This window comes from Oncorhynchus gorbuscha, linkage group LG14, assembly GCF_021184085.1.
Source record: "Oncorhynchus gorbuscha isolate QuinsamMale2020 ecotype Even-year linkage group LG14, OgorEven_v1.0, whole genome shotgun sequence".
Taxonomy (NCBI): domain Eukaryota; kingdom Metazoa; phylum Chordata; class Actinopteri; order Salmoniformes; family Salmonidae; genus Oncorhynchus; species Oncorhynchus gorbuscha.
In genome coordinates this window covers 25,651,671-25,666,333 of record NC_060186.1, presented here as the reverse complement: position 1 = coordinate 25,666,333, position 14,663 = coordinate 25,651,671, and the positions used below count along the sequence as shown (strand labels likewise).

Genomic DNA, 14,663 nt, shown 5'->3' with positions numbered 1-14,663 from the left:
TCAGGGCGAGCCAGTCTGCCAGCCCGCTCTGATCCTCAAGTCGGTTGTATTTAAATTCATGTTCATTAAATATTTTTATTCAAGATTTGAAAAGTCCCATTTACTTAATGATATCTTTTCACTGTCTGCAAACCTTAAGAACCAGGGTGAGTCTGGGTCACCCTTTAACTGGGAAAACACAACTTGCATATCGTCATAGACTAGGCCAAAATGTTCATCTTTTAACCGGGCTTGAATAAAACATGCATTTTTTATAGTGCGCAAGAGTTGTGGTTTTTCGTTTTCTGTGATGATTAAAGGTTTTGGTTGCACCTCAACTCCACGTTGGTTGAGCTCCCTCCGTTTTTTTGTTGTCAAATACTACTTTTTTTGTTTTGTTTACATGTAGTAAGTAAATGATTAAAAGCATTAAAATTGGGATGTTTCCCACTTATTTACACAACCTACTCCACACTTGCAAAGAGAAAGTTTATAGAAATGTTCTGAAATTAAGTAGTAAACAGAAGAAAAGCAAAGTGAATCCAATTATAATGTGAATAATTTAATGGTCTATGGTTCAATCCCTTTTCTGAAGGTCTGATGAATAACTAATATTGTTCCTCCTCTTCCTTGTGGCAGGTGCAGCAGCACACTGCCCTCCAAAGCCTGAAAAAAAATTGCCGGACTTTCCCTTTGCATGCTGCTTTGCATGGAACATCCAGTGTCACATCCTTGGTGACGTGTGGGGTGACATCTGGGATGATCACAGCAACATCCTCTGGAAAGGGAGAAAAGAGGGACCGAATGTAAACAAATGCAAACCGTAGGTTCTAAACACTGGCCAGTTGAAAGGTTCTACTAAGATGTCATGACAAACGGCACCTGTCAGTGTTACTCACCTGCTTGGATGTCAGTTGGCAAAGTGGCGAAGATGGCCATCTTGAGCGTCCTTTCTTCAGGTGTGACATCCACAACCTCCAAGAGGGAAGAGATGGGCCCTGCCTCTCTCTTAGGGGTGATGTCCACAACATTCAGGTGGAAAAAAGACGGATTTGCCTCTTTGTTACGGGTGATGTTCGCAACCTCAAGGTGGGAAGAAGCTGGATCTTGCTGTGTCTCTGGGGTGATGTCCTGAACCTCCAGGTGTGAATTAGCCGGGTCTGCCTCTGTCTTAGGGGTTATTTCCACAACCTCCAAGTGGGAACAAGCTCTGTCTGCCTCTGTTTTAGGGCCGATGTCCGCAACTTCCAGGTGGGAACAGGCCGGGTCTGCCTCTGTCTTACATGTTATGTCCACAACCTCCAGGTGGGAAGATGCCGTGTCTGCCTGTGTGTTATGGGTGATGTCCACAACCTCAAGGTGGGAAGAAGCAGAGTCTGCCTCTATGTTAGCGGTGATGTCCACAACCTCCAGGTGGGAAGAAGCAGGGTCTGCCTCTATGTTAGCGGTGATGTCCACAACCTCCAGGTGGGAAGAAGCAGAGTCTGCCTCTATGTTAGCGGTGATGTCCACAACCTCCAAGTGGGAAGACGCCTGGTCTGCCTCTATGTTAGCGGTGATGTCCACAACCTCCATGTGGGAAGAAGCCGGGTCTGCCTCTGTGTTAGGAGTGACAACAACAATCCTGATGAGCTCTACTACTACAAGTCACCGAGATGTCATCACAACAGGCATATGTCAGAGTGCTCTCTATCATTGCTACTCACCTGCTCGGATGTCTGGAGGTGCGGTGGAGATGGCTGCGGCGACGACAGGGAGGACTGGTAAGGTGGCTGCAGGGGGCTGGAAGCAGCTCTGTACCTCGTCAGCCACAAAGGCACAGACAGATCTCACATAAAATGGGCTCTGGAGGTCATCCGTGGAGAAGGACTGACTGATTCTCCGGAGGATTGACAGCACAGATTCAAAAGCCGCAGCGCGGGAGAAAGGGATTTGAGGAGAAGGGGCCTTTAACATGCTGGAGAGCTTCTCCACTACGGCTGCCACCATGCCCACGGCCATCCCGCTTATTAGGATTGGGTGCCCTGAATGGCCTTCCTCTGGCTGAAGCCACAGGGCCAGGAGGAGCCTGGGCACCACCTCCACAACCACCTGGGATGGGCTGAGCAGGTTGCTACGGGGCTCATTGGACAGCTCGCCCATAATGCTCCTTACAGCTCTTTCCACAATGCTGTGGACCTTCGGGTCGCTGAAATCAACAAAAAGGAGAAGACAAAGCGAAACGATGTGAAATGTGCTCACAGAAAACACTGTCTTAGTCTGTTTCTGCATAGTTACAGATGTGAAGATAAATGGATCAAGTCTATGCAGGACAGTACATGGAACTCACATGTCAGCTGGCGAGGTGGAGTGCAAGGAGCGGCGGAGCTTACAGACAGCCTCGTGCTCTATGTCTATCATTTTTAGGCAAGTATTGACTTCCCAGGTCTGCCGTAGGAAACAGGAAGTCCGATTAGTGAAATTTCACAACATATCGATTCTGCTGTACTAACTAGTTGTTGAAAGGCTAGTAAAGAGCTCACTGACTTGTAGTATGTGTCTAACTCTCATCGTCTTACCAGCCGAGCGAGGTCATTCCCCTCCTCCAGGGTTTCCTTCCACACCCTTCAAATAAAACACAGAGCAATTCAACTTTCCTGGCTTCTGATTTTTCTGTTGTTTATTTTACCCACACCTCTTGGAGTGCTGCTGGTGGCAGGGAATGGCAGTGAAGGTGAGTGATGACGTGGTACTCACCTCTCCCTAAGGGATGTTTTGCCCTGAGACACCAGCCAGTCGCTCATGTGCTCCGTGGTGACATGGTGCGGGACCTGGCCTTGACTCTGGAGCAGCAGATAGTGGACCATGAGCTTCTTCTGCAAGATGAGGTAAGGTGTGAGACAGTGCCACGAAATACCATATCATGTGCATTCTGAAGGGCCTCACAACATTTCACAACTGTTCATGCATCACAATTTGCGAGTGTTATTAAGAACTCTTATGACCATCTTCTCTAAACTGTCTTGAAATACAACTCTCTTTCTGTTGTTTATGTTTTTTGGGGGATGAATCTTACCTGTTTATTGTAATATGTTTCCTGCCAGCAGGCTTGCAGAGTCTGAAAATAAAGGCTGCTTCTGCAGAATACCTTTGAAGAGAATGACAATAATGGTGCTTTGTTATGCACATTGTGCACAGGTATTTACAGTCTGCTAAAATGAATATCTCCAAAGATTACCTTTGTGGGACCATAAGTGAACTCCGGAATGCACCAAACCCTATCCATGGTAAGATGGGGTAGAAACGCAGCGCTACAGATATACGAGATGCTCTAGAGATAACAGGAATAAGTTAAAGTCGCGAATGATCAATTACTGTGGAGTTGTCCAATATAATGCACTTAGAATTGAGTTGTAGGCAATGTTTGCCACAACATAGAATGTTTACACTCTATTGCTATGGAGAAATGGAATGTGTAGAACCTTTATAAATGGGTATGCTTCTATGTCTTTATGTCGTGAAGATTAAGCTCTTTATTTTGTCATAATGTGAGGATTGGAAACTATGTCGATTCATGACGCGAGTATCCAGCTGCATGTTGCTTAGACCTAGTAATCCAACCTTGGTTTACAAGTGAAATTAATTGTTTACCAATGCCTATACAAATATATTAACCGTAACTATTTAAAGCAATGATTGTCAATTGAAAATGTGGTTGTTGTCTTATCCTGTTGTGTCAGTCCTCAAGCACGTTTTGCCAATATTTCCGAGCTCTGAATTGAGATAAGGTACAATTGCAACGCTAATTGGTTAAAATAAGAGTAGGAATGACACTAAACGTATGACTTGGATTATATGCATAATAGTTTAGTGAAAAAGTATTGCTCAGCGTGGGAACTTTTGCTGGGTGGGTGAAGTATACTATAAATGTCTCCATGGCGCGTATAGACCATCACTTCGTTGTCTTGTTGGTAATATAAAAATGCATGACAGTCCGCATTGTAATAGTCTAACAGTTGTTTTTCATTTTGTTTCTCACATTAAACAGACATTTGAGAACGGAATTGCTTTCAGTTGTACGTATGATGCACATACACACTAAAGCTGTACAGTGTAGTTTGATAAATCAGTTTAAATTATTTGCAAATGTATTCCCTATTATTTACAAATCGAAAGATGTAACATTTGAAATGAATGTGGCAGAAACAGTTTAGCATAGAATTCCTGTGGGAGTCTTTTCATTCAGTCTTTTTGCCTCCTTGGCCTCGTTTCTCATTAGATGGGATTTCCCCAGTGCCAACTTCACATGAGATGGCCGCTGTCTACTGTCATGTGGTGCTGAATGACAGATCTCGCTTTGCCCATTTCGCTGTTGTCCATGGTGCTGAAATATCCAAGTATTTCAGCACCAAGTATCTTGCTTGCTGGATCGAATTCTCCGCGTTAGCTAGCCAGAGAAATGTTGAGCAACACTATCCAATTTAGCTGATTAAATTATTGAGTTTATGGTGAGAATTAGCTGGGTAATGAAGTCAGACAACTAGCTAACAGGAACGTTACAACACCGGATAAGCTAACGTTAGTAAACGAACCAACTCGCTATAGTATTAACTGGTATACGACTTCTTGCCGTCCCCAAGTTATATTGTTAACGTAGTTGCTTACTGGACCGTGGCAATCTGTGTGAAATGTTAACGAACTAACTATCTATGAACTAATGTTTTCCCTCTACAGTAACGTTGTGGTTAATTTTCAGAATGAGAGAATTGGGTGAAAATGAGGCGTCAAGACTTGAGTGTCTTATGCAGTAAAGTCTTGGCAACAAATAACATTGGATTGATTTCTACACATTATTTAGCAGTGAGAGGTTCACATTAACCACGTTTTATTTTACACATAGAGACTGATAATGTAGATCATAGTCTTTGTTGTTTAATTAGTTAAAACCTGCCTTCCCCCTATTGTGGATATTTTTGAATGTTTCACCTTTTTGGGCCCTCAACAGTTTGCATCCCTCAATTACTAAAACAAAGATCTGAAATGGGCAGTCTAAACACAGCCATAGAAACCTGGACATGCTCCAACTTAAATGTTCCCTCCTGTCAGCATTGATTTTGAATTACATGAAATGCAACTTTTTGGTTCTCTCCCATTCCCTGTAGGTTTGTTGAACATGAGTGGAAATGAAACTCCAGCACACTGGTAACACTAGATGTGATTATAACTTCTACTGGTGTGTTGAACCTGCCTGTGGGTGCGGTGGGGATATTCCTGGGAGGTCTACTGAAGAGGTTGAGTTAGAGTTAGACCAAAACACACATGGGATTGTGCCTTGGCTCCCTCTTGTGGGAATATACAGTATGGTTGTTACTGAGCCAGGATTCCTGGCTGTTTTGTCACTGTGCCTATGTCAATGATAGTTCATCAACAATCATTTAAACATTATTGCCAGCCATTTTCTCTGTCCTCCAGGTTCCCTGGAATTTAACGAGACTGCCCCTGCTTGGCTTGGGAGTGGGACCCTGTGTGCTCAGACAACGGCATCACCTACACCTCCCCCTGCCTCGCAGTCTGCTCCAGCTTTACAGGATACGGAACGAACACCGTATTATTAATAATGTCCTGAGTGTACAAAACATTCACAGGGATACTGGCCCATGTTGACTCCAATGCTTCCCACAGTTGTGTCAAGTTGTCTGTGTCTTTTGAGTGGTGGACATTCTTAATACAGACTGGAAACTGTTGAGCATAAAAATCAGCAGCGATGCAGTTCTTGACACAAATTGGTGCCCCTGGCACCTACTACCATGCCCTGTTGAAAGGCACGTAAATATTTTCTCTTTCTTATTCGCCCTCTGAATGGCACACATACACAATCCATGTATCAATTGTCTCAAGCCTTACAGTATTTTTTTTTAAACTATCTCGATCTACACTGACTTAACTAGTGACGTCTATAAGGGATTATAGCTTTCATCTGGATTCACCTGGTCGTAATGGAAAGAGCAGGTGTTCTTAATGTTTTATATGTAACAGTACTCTTCTTGCGTTGTGTACAATCAGTCATCGACACGGAACTCCAACATGTAGCACCAGTCATGTAGATTTATTCTGTTAGGAACGGCACAAAATTGCACGTCATGCAACGCACGTCTCACCATCCAACTCTGCACTCACGCACGCTGGTTTGGTGCTTGTTCACTGGGACGATTCTAACTGGAACATCCCCTTGTGAGCAAGCTACGCAAACCAGCCAATAAGATGCCTTGTTGAGTAGGTGAAGGCAAGACAAACTGAAACCAAAAACCCATTGGCTTAACAATAAAGTGGCAAGCGGAATCACCAATATAACCCTGTTACATAAACACTCAGTGTTACTCATTCGCACTGACATAAGTTACTTTCAACCATTAACGTGGGCCTTCTTGGTGCCTTATCTGATTGGCAAAGTATTATTTTTTATGTATGGAAAAAATGTTATACAATTCCTATGTAGAGAAGGTTCTCTCTGGTAGTTCAATATGACAATATGACAATATGACACTCTTGTAAAATAGATGTTTAATCTCAATGTGACTCCCTGTTTAAATAAATGTTCAATACAAAAACATCAACACAAACACAGGATATGGGGTACGCATGGTATCACATCATTACATACTAGACCCTTCTGCACCTGCATTCCAGCACCTTTCCAGCATCTAGTATTGACTCAACATGTTTGAGGTGGGGGATCAAGAAATGTTGTGTAAGAGGTGGCCGATGAATGTATGATTCTGATATGTACAGGTAAGTTCATTGTGTGTGTGTGTGTGGGGGAGCGCGCCAATGAGTGCATGCATAGTCTATAGTGGGTTTGAATATGAATGAGCAGCAGTGTTGTGATATGTCCTATCCAGTCCTTGCAGAGAGATCTTCATTGCCCTCATCACATGTCTCGTGGCTCCTCCTACTTTTTCATCATCGCAGTCATTACAGTTTAGGAGGGAAGGGGACACCCCCACAGGACAGCCCCCACACTCATTGCAAGAGATCGAACTTCAGACGCTCCCCAAAACAACTGAATCCCCCAACAAACCGAAAGAGATTTAAGATGCACACCCCTAAAGAGGTAGCCAGAACAGGATAACACACTTCAAGCTCACAAAGACACAGTGGAGGAGGAACTATCCGACACAGTGGAGGAGGAACTATCCGACACAGTGGAGGAGGAACTATCCGACACAGTGGAGGAGGAACTATACGACACAGTGGAGGAGGAATTATCCAATACCCAGGGAGAGAGAATGAGTGACCTCAGTCGAACACAGACAGTTGGGACAGGTGGGAGAGGAGGAGGTTACCCCAGATGCCATTCCTCCTGCTCATGCGAGCAAGGAAAGAGATGACAAGCCTTCTGATCAGGCCAACGGGCAGGCCAAGGGAGAGGTCATAGTGATTCACACCCACAGAGAGAAAGACAACCCACACAACCTATTGGCTGAGATTAACCACACAGAGTTAGAGGCAGAGGGCTTTCAGGGCGAGCCAGTCTGCCAGCCTGCTCTGATCCTCAAGTCGGTTGTATTTAAATTCATGTTCATTAAATATTTTTATTCAAGATTTGAAAAGTCCCATTTACTTAATGATATCTTTTCACTGTCTGCAAACCTTAAGAACCAGGGTGAGTCTGGGTCACCCTTTAACTGGGAAAACACAACTTGCATATCGTCATAGACTAGGCCAAAATGTTCATCTTTTAACCGTGCTTGAATAAAACATGCATTTTTTATAGTGCGCAAGAGTTGTGCTTTTTCGTTTTCTGTGATGATTAAAGGTTTTGGTTGCACCTCAACTCCACGTTGGTTGAGCTCCCTCCGTTTTTTTGTTGTCAAATACTACTTTTTTTGTTTTGTTTACATGTAGTAAGTAAATGATTAAAAGCATTAAAATTGGGATGTTTCCCACTTATTTACACAACCTACTCCACACTTGCAAAGAGAAAGTTTATAGAAATGTTCTGAAATTAAGTAGTAAACAGAAGAAAAGCAAAGTGAATCCAATTATAATGTGAATAATTTAATGGTCTATGGTTCAATCCCTTTTCTGAAGGTCTGATGAATAACTAATATTGTTCCTCCTCTTCCTTGTGGCAGGTGCAGCAGCACACTGCCCTCCAAAGCCTGAAAAAAAATTGCCGGACTTTCCCTTTGCATGCTGCTTTGCATGGAACATCCAGTGTCACATCCTTGGTGACGTGTGGGGTGACATCTGGGATGATCACAGCAACATCCTCTGGAAAGGGAGAAAAGAGGGACCGAATGTAAACAAATGCAAACCGTAGGTTCTAAACACTGGCCAGTTGAAAGGTTCTACTAACATGTCATGACAAACGGCACCTGTCAGTGTTACTCACCTGCTTGAATGTCAGTTGGCAAAGTGGCGAAGACGGCCATCTTGAGCGTCCTTTCTTCAGGTGTGACATCCACAACCTCCAAGAGGGAAGAGATGGGCCCTGCCTCTCTCTTAGGGGTGATGTCCACAACATTCAGGTGGAAAAAAGACGGATTTGCCTCTTTGTTACGGGTGATGTTCGCAACCTCAAGGTGGGAAGAAGCTGGATCTTGCTGTGTCTCTGGGGTGATGTCCTGAACCTCCAGGTGTGAATTAGCCGGGTCTGCCTCTGTCTTAGGGGTTATTTCATTTACATTTACATTTAAGTCATTTAGCAGACGCTCTTATCCAGAGCGACTTACAAATTGGTGCATTCACCTTATGACATCCAGTGGGACAGTCACTTAACAATAGTGCATCTAAAACTTAGGGGGTGGGGTGAGAGGGATTACTTAACCTATCCTAGGTATTCCTTAAAGAGGTGGGGTTTCAGGTGTCTCCGGAAGGTGGTGATTGACTCCGCTGTCCTGGCGTCGTGAGGGAGTTTGTTCCACCATTGGGGGGCCAGGGCAGCGAACAGTTTTGACTGGGCTGAGCGGGAGCTGTACTTCCTCAGTGGTAGAGAGGCGAGCAGGCCAGAGGTGGATGAACGCAGTGCCCTTGTTTGGGTGTAGGGCCTGATCAGAGCCTGGAGGTACTGAGGTGCCGTTCCCCTCACAGCTCCGTAGGCAAGCACCATGGTCTTGTAGCGGATGCGAGCTTCAACTGGAAGCCAGTGGAGAGAACGGAGGAGCGGGGTGACGTGAGAGAACTTGGGAAGGTTGAACACCAGACGGGCTGCAGCGTTCTGGATGAGTTGAAGGGGTTTAATGGCACAGGCAGGGAGCCCAGCCAACAGCGAGTTGCAGTAATCCAGACGGGAGATGACAAGTGCCTGGATTAGGACCTGCGCCGCTTCCTGTGTGAGGCAGGGTCGTACTCTGCGGATGTTGTAGAGCATGAACCTACAGGAACGGGCCACCGCCTTGATGTTAGTTGAGAACGACAGGGTGTTGTCCAGGATCACGCCAAGGTTCTTGGCGCTCTGGGAGGAGGACACAATGGAGTTGTCGACCGTGATGGCGAGATCATGGAACGGGCAGTCCTTCCCCGGGAGGAAGAGCAGCTCCGTCTTGCCGAGGTTCAGCTTGAGGTGGTGATCCGTCATCCACACTGATATGTCTGCCAGACATGCAGAGATGCGATTCGCCACCTGGTCATCAGAAGGGGGAAAGGAGAAGATTAATTGTGTGTCGTCTGCATAGCAATGATAAGAGAGACCATGTGAGGTTATGACAGAGCCAAGTGACTTGGTGTATAGCGAGAATAGGAGAGGGCCAAGAACAGAGCCCTGGGGGACACCAGTGGTGAGAGCGCGTGGTGAGGAGACAGATTCTCGCCACGCCACCTGGTAGGAGCGACCTGTCAGGTAGGACGCAATCCAAGCGTGGGCCGCGCCGGAGATGCCCAACTCGGAGAGGGTGGAGAGGAGGATCTGATGGTTCACAGTATCGAAGGCAGCCGATAGATCTAGAAGGATGAGAGCAGAGGAGAGAGAGTTAGCTTTAGCAGTGCGGAGCGCCTCCGTGATACAGAGGAGAGCAGTCTCAGTTGAATGACTAGTCTTGAAACCTGACTGATTTGGATCAAGAAGGTCATTCAGAGAGAGATAGCGGGAGAGCTGGCCAAGGACGGCACGTTCAAGAGTTTTGGAGAGAAAAGAAAGAAGGGATACTGGTCTGTAATTGTTGACATCGGAGGGATCGAGTGTAGGTTTTTTCAGAAGGGGTGCAACTCTCGCTCTCTTGAAGACGGAAGGGACGTAGCCAACGGTCAGGGATGAGTTGATGAGCGAGGTGAGGTAAGGGAGAAGGTCTCCGGAAATGGTCTGGAGAAGAGAGGGGATAGGGTCAAGCGGGCAGGTTGTTGGGCGGCCGGCCGTCACAAGACGCGAGATTTCATCTGGAGAGAGAGGGGAGAAAGAGGTCAGAGCACAGGGTAGGGCAGTGTGAGCAGAACCAGCGGTGTCGTTTGACTTAGCAAACGAGGATCGGATGTCGTCGACCTTCTTTTCAAAATGGTTGACGAAGTCATCTGCAGAGAGGGAGGAGGGGGGAGGGGGCGGAGGATTCAGGAGGGAGGAGAAGGTGGCAAAGAGCTTCCTAGGGTTAGAGGCAGATGCTTGGAATTTAGCGTGGTAGAAAGTGGCTTTAGCAGCAGAGACAGAGGAGGAAAATGTAGAGAGGAGGGAGTGAAAGGATGCCAGGTCCGCAGGGAGGCGAGTTTTCCTCCATTTCCGCTCGGCTGCCCGGAGCCCTGTTCTGTGAGCTCGCAATGAGTCATCGAGCCACGGAGCGGGAGGGGAGGACCGAGCCGGCCTGGAGGATAGGGGACATAGAGAGTCAAGGGATGCAGAGAGGGAGGAGAGGAGGGTTGAGGAGGCAGAATCAGGAGATAGGTGGGAGAAGGTTTGAGCGGAGGGAAGAGATGATAGGATGGAAGAGGAGAGAGTAGCGGGGGAGAGAGAGCGAAGGTTGGGACGGCGCGATACCATCCGAGTAGGGGCAGTGTGGGAGGTGTTGGATGAGAGCGAGAGGGAAAAGGATACAAGGCAGTGGTCGGAGACTTGGAGGGGAGTTGCAGTGAGGTTAGTGGAAGAACAGCATCTAGTAAAGATGAGGTCGAGCGTATTGCCTGCCTTGTGAGTAGGGGGGAAGGTGAGAGGGTGAGGTCAAAAGAGGAGAGGAGTGGAAAGAAGGAGGCAGAGAGGAAAGAGTCAAAGGTAGACGTGGGGAGGTTAAAGTCGCCCAGAACTGTGAGAGGTGAGCCGTCCTCAGGAAAGGAGCTTATCAAGGCATCAAGCTCATTGATGAACTCTCCGAGGGAACCTGGAGGGCGATAAATGATAAGGATGTTAAGCTTGAAAGGGCCAGTAACTGTGACAGCATGGAATTCAAAGGAGGCGATAGACAGATGGGTAAGGGGAGAAAGAGAGAATGACCACTTGGGAGAGATGAGGATCCCGGTGCCACCACCCCGCTGACCAGACGCTCTCGGGGTGTGCGAGAACACGTGGGCGGACGAAGAGAGAGCAGTAGGAGTAGCAGTGTTGTCTGTGGTGATCCATGTTTCCGTCAGTGCCAAGAAGTCGAGGGACTGGAGGGAGGCATAGGCTGAGATGAACTCTGCCTTGTTGACCGCAGATTGGCAGTTCCAGAGGCTACCGGAGACCTGGAACTCCACGTGGGTCGTGCGCGCTGGGACCACCAGAGTAGGGTGCTGGAGATTTCCACAACCTCCAAGTGGGAACAAGCTCTGTCTGCCTCTGTTTTAGGGCCGATGTCCGCAACTTCCAGGTGGGAACAGGCCGGGTCTGCCTCTGTCTTACATGTTATGTCCACAACCTCCAGGTGGGAAGATGCCGTGTCTGCCTGTGTGTTATGGGTGATGTCCACAACCTCAAGGTGGGAAGAAGCAGAGTCTGCCTCTATGTTTGCGGTGATGTCCACAACCTCCAGGTGGGAAGAAGCAGGGTCTGCCTCTATGTTAGCGGTGATGTCCACAACCTCCAGGTGGGAAGAAGCAGAGTCTGCCTCTATGTTAGCGGTGATGTCCACAACCTCCAAGTGGGAAGACGCCTGGTCTGCCTCTATGTTAGCCGTGATGTCCACAACCTCCATGTGGGAAGAAGCCGGGTCTGCCTCTGTGTTAGGAGTGACAACAACAATCCTGATGAGCTCTACTACTACAAGTCACCGAGATGTCATCACAACAGGCATATGTCAGAGTGCTCTCTATCATTGCTACTCACCTGCTCGGATGTAAGTCGCTCTGGATAAGAGCGTCTGCTAAATGACTTAAATGTAAATGTAAATGTCTGGAGGTGCGGTGGAGATGGCTGCGGCGACGACAGGGAGGACTGGTAAGGTGGCTGCAGGGGGCTGGAAGCAGCTCTGTACCTCGTCAGCCACAAAGGCACAGACAGATCTCACATAAAATGGGCTCTGGAGGTCATCCGTGGAGAAGGACTGACTGATTCTCCCGAGGATTGACAGCACAGATTCAAAAGCCGCAGCGCGGGAGAAAGGGATTTGAGGAGAAGGGGCCTTTAACATGCTGGAGAGCTTCTCCACTACGGCTGCCACCATGCCCACGGCCATCCCGCTTATTAGGATTGGGTGCCCTGAATGGCCTTCCTCTGGCTGAAGCCACAGGGCCAGGAGGAGCCTGGGCACCACCTCCACAACCACCTGGGATGGGCTGAGCAGGTTGCTACGGGGCTCATTGGACAGCTCGCCCATAATGCTCCTTACAGCTCTTTCCACAATGCTGTGGACCTTGGGTCGCTGAAATCAACAAAAAGGAGAAGACAAAGCGAAACGATGTGAAATGTGCTCACAGAAAACACTGTCTTAGTCTGTTTCTGCATAGTTACAGATGTGAAGATAAATGGATCAAGTCTATGCAGGACAGTACATGGAACTCACATGTCAGCTGGCGAGGTGGAGTGCAAGGAGCGGCGGAGCTTACAGACAGCCTCGTGCTCTATGTCTATCATTTTTAGGCAAGTATTGACTTCCCAGGTCTGCCGTAGGAAACAGGAAGTCCGATTAGTGAAATTTCACAACATATCGATTCTGCTGTACTAACTAGTTGTTGAAAGGCTAGTAAAGAGCTCACTGACTTGTAGTATGTGTCTAACTCTCATCGTCTTACCAGCCGAGCGAGGTCATTCCCCTCCTCCAGGGTTTCCTTCCACACCCTTCAAATAAAACACAGAGCAATTCAACTTTCCTGGCTTCTGATTTTTCTGTTGTTTATTTTACCCACACCTCTTGGAGTGCTGCTGGTGGCAGGGAATGGCAGTGAAGGTGAGTGATGACGTGGTACTCACCTCTCCCTAAGGGATGTTTTGCCCTGAGACACCAGCCAGTCGCTCATGTGCTCCGTGGTGACATGGTGCGGGACCTGGCCTTGACTCTGGAGCAGCAGATAGTGGACCATGAGCTTCTTCTGCAAGATGAGGTAAGGTGTGAGACAGTGCCACGAAATACCATATCATGTGCATTCTGAAGGGCCTCTCACAACATTTCACAACTGTTCATGCATCACAATTTGCGAGTGTTATTAAGAACTCTTATGACCATCTTCTCTAAACTGTCTTGAAATACAACTCTCTTTCTGTTGTTTATGTTTTTTGGGGGATGAATCTTACCTGTTTATTGTAATATGTTTCCTGCCAGCAGGCTTGCAGAGTCTGAAAATAAAGGCTGCTTCTGCAGAATACCTTTGAAGAGAATGACAATAATGGTGCTTTGTTATGCACATTGTGCACAGGTATTTACAGTCTGCTAAAATGAATATCTCCAAAGATTACCTTTGTGGGACCATAAGTGAACTCCGGAATGCACCAAACCCTATCCATGGTAAGATGGGGTAGAAACGCAGCGCTACAGATATACGAGATGCTCTAGAGATAACAGGAATAAGTTAAAGTCGCGAATGATCAATTACTGTGGAGTCGTCCAATATAATGCACTTAGAATTGAGTTGTAGGCAATGTTTGCCACAACATAGAATGTTTACACTCTATTGCTATGGAGAAATGGAATGTGTAGAACCTTTATAAATGGGTATGCTTCTATGTCTTTATGTCGTGAAGATTAAGCTCTTTATTTTGTCATAATGTGAGGATTGGAAACTATGTCGATTCATGACGCGAGTATCCAGCTGCATGTTGCTTAGACCTACTAATCCAACCTTGGTTTACAAGTGAAATTAATTGTTTACCAATGCCTATACAAATATATTAACCGTAACTATTTAAAGCAATGATTGTCAATTGAAAATGTGGTTGTTGTCTTATCCTGTTGTGTCAGTCCTCAAGCACGTTTTGCCAATATTTCCGAGCTCTGAATTGAGATAAGGTACAATTGCAACGCTAATTGGTTAAAATAAGAGTAGGAATGACACTAAACGTATGACTTGGATTATATGCATAATAGTTTAGTGAAAAAGTATTGCTCAGCGTGGGAACTTTTGCTGGGTGGGTGAAGTATACTATAAATGTCTCCATGGCGCGTATAGACCATCACTTCGTTGTCTTGTTGGTAATATAAAAATGCATGACAGTCCGCATTGTAATAGTCTAACAGTTGTTTTTCATTTTGTTTCTCACATTAAACAGACATTTGAGAACGGAATTGCTTTCAGTTGTACGTATGATGCACAGACACACTAAAGCTGTACAGTGTAGTTTGATAAATCAGTTTAAATTATTTGCAAATGTATTC

At 46.4% G+C, this 14,663-nt stretch overlaps 2 protein-coding genes across 2 annotated transcripts; both read right to left on the bottom strand.

Moving 5' to 3' along the window:
* Window positions 1–520: 520 nt before the first annotated feature.
* Window positions 521–5,855, bottom strand: LOC123994700. The gene is made up of 8 exons (XM_046297611.1): window positions 3,197–5,855; window positions 3,035–3,106; window positions 2,716–2,834; window positions 2,538–2,583; window positions 2,309–2,406; window positions 1,686–2,167; window positions 879–1,577; window positions 521–757 (listed from the first exon to the last, which is right to left on the bottom strand). Exons 1-8 carry the CDS (start codon window positions 3,242–3,244, stop codon window positions 588–590), a joined length of 1,734 nt encoding a protein of 577 aa, XP_046153567.1. The 5' UTR covers window positions 3,245–5,855; the 3' UTR covers window positions 521–587.
* A 649-nt stretch (window positions 5,856–6,504) lies between these two features.
* LOC123994708 (serine-rich adhesin for platelets-like) lies at window positions 6,505–12,704 on the bottom strand. Its single transcript, XM_046297629.1, has 5 exons — window positions 12,246–12,704; window positions 12,182–12,191; window positions 11,658–12,073; window positions 8,354–8,636; window positions 6,505–8,232 (listed from the first exon to the last, which is right to left on the bottom strand). The coding sequence occupies exons 1-5, from the start codon at window positions 12,669–12,671 to the stop codon at window positions 8,063–8,065; spliced, it is 1,305 nt and encodes a 434-aa protein (XP_046153585.1). The 5' UTR covers window positions 12,672–12,704; the 3' UTR covers window positions 6,505–8,062.
* Between the last annotated feature and the right edge of the window lie 1,959 nt (window positions 12,705–14,663).

What these genes read in the sequence shown, in the direction of transcription:
- LOC123994700 (XM_046297611.1), bottom strand. Translation starts at nt 3,244, where the DNA reads ATGGATAGGGTTTGGTGCATTCCGGAGTTCACTTATGGTCCCACAAAG. An exon ending in AAACATATTACAATAAACAG is followed by an intron (nt 2,835 to 3,034) that starts GTAAGATTCATC and finishes CTCATCTTGCAG; the next exon opens with AAGAAGCTCATGGTCCACTA. An exon ending in TCCACCTCGCCAGCTGACAT is followed by an intron (nt 2,168 to 2,308) that starts GTGAGTTCCATG and finishes TGTTGATTTCAG; the next exon opens with CGACCCGAAGGTCCACAGCA.
- LOC123994708 (XM_046297629.1), bottom strand. Translation starts at nt 12,671, where the DNA reads ATGGGCGAGCTGTCCAATGAGCCCCGTAGCAACCTGCTCAGCCCATCC. An exon ending in CCCACTTGGAGGTTGTGGAA is followed by an intron (nt 8,637 to 11,657) that starts ATCTCCAGCACC and finishes AATGTAAATGAA; the next exon opens with ATAACCCCTAAGACAGAGGC. An exon ending in GCCAACTGACATTCAAGCAG is followed by an intron (nt 8,233 to 8,353) that starts GTGAGTAACACT and finishes CTCCCTTTCCAG; the next exon opens with AGGATGTTGCTGTGATCATC.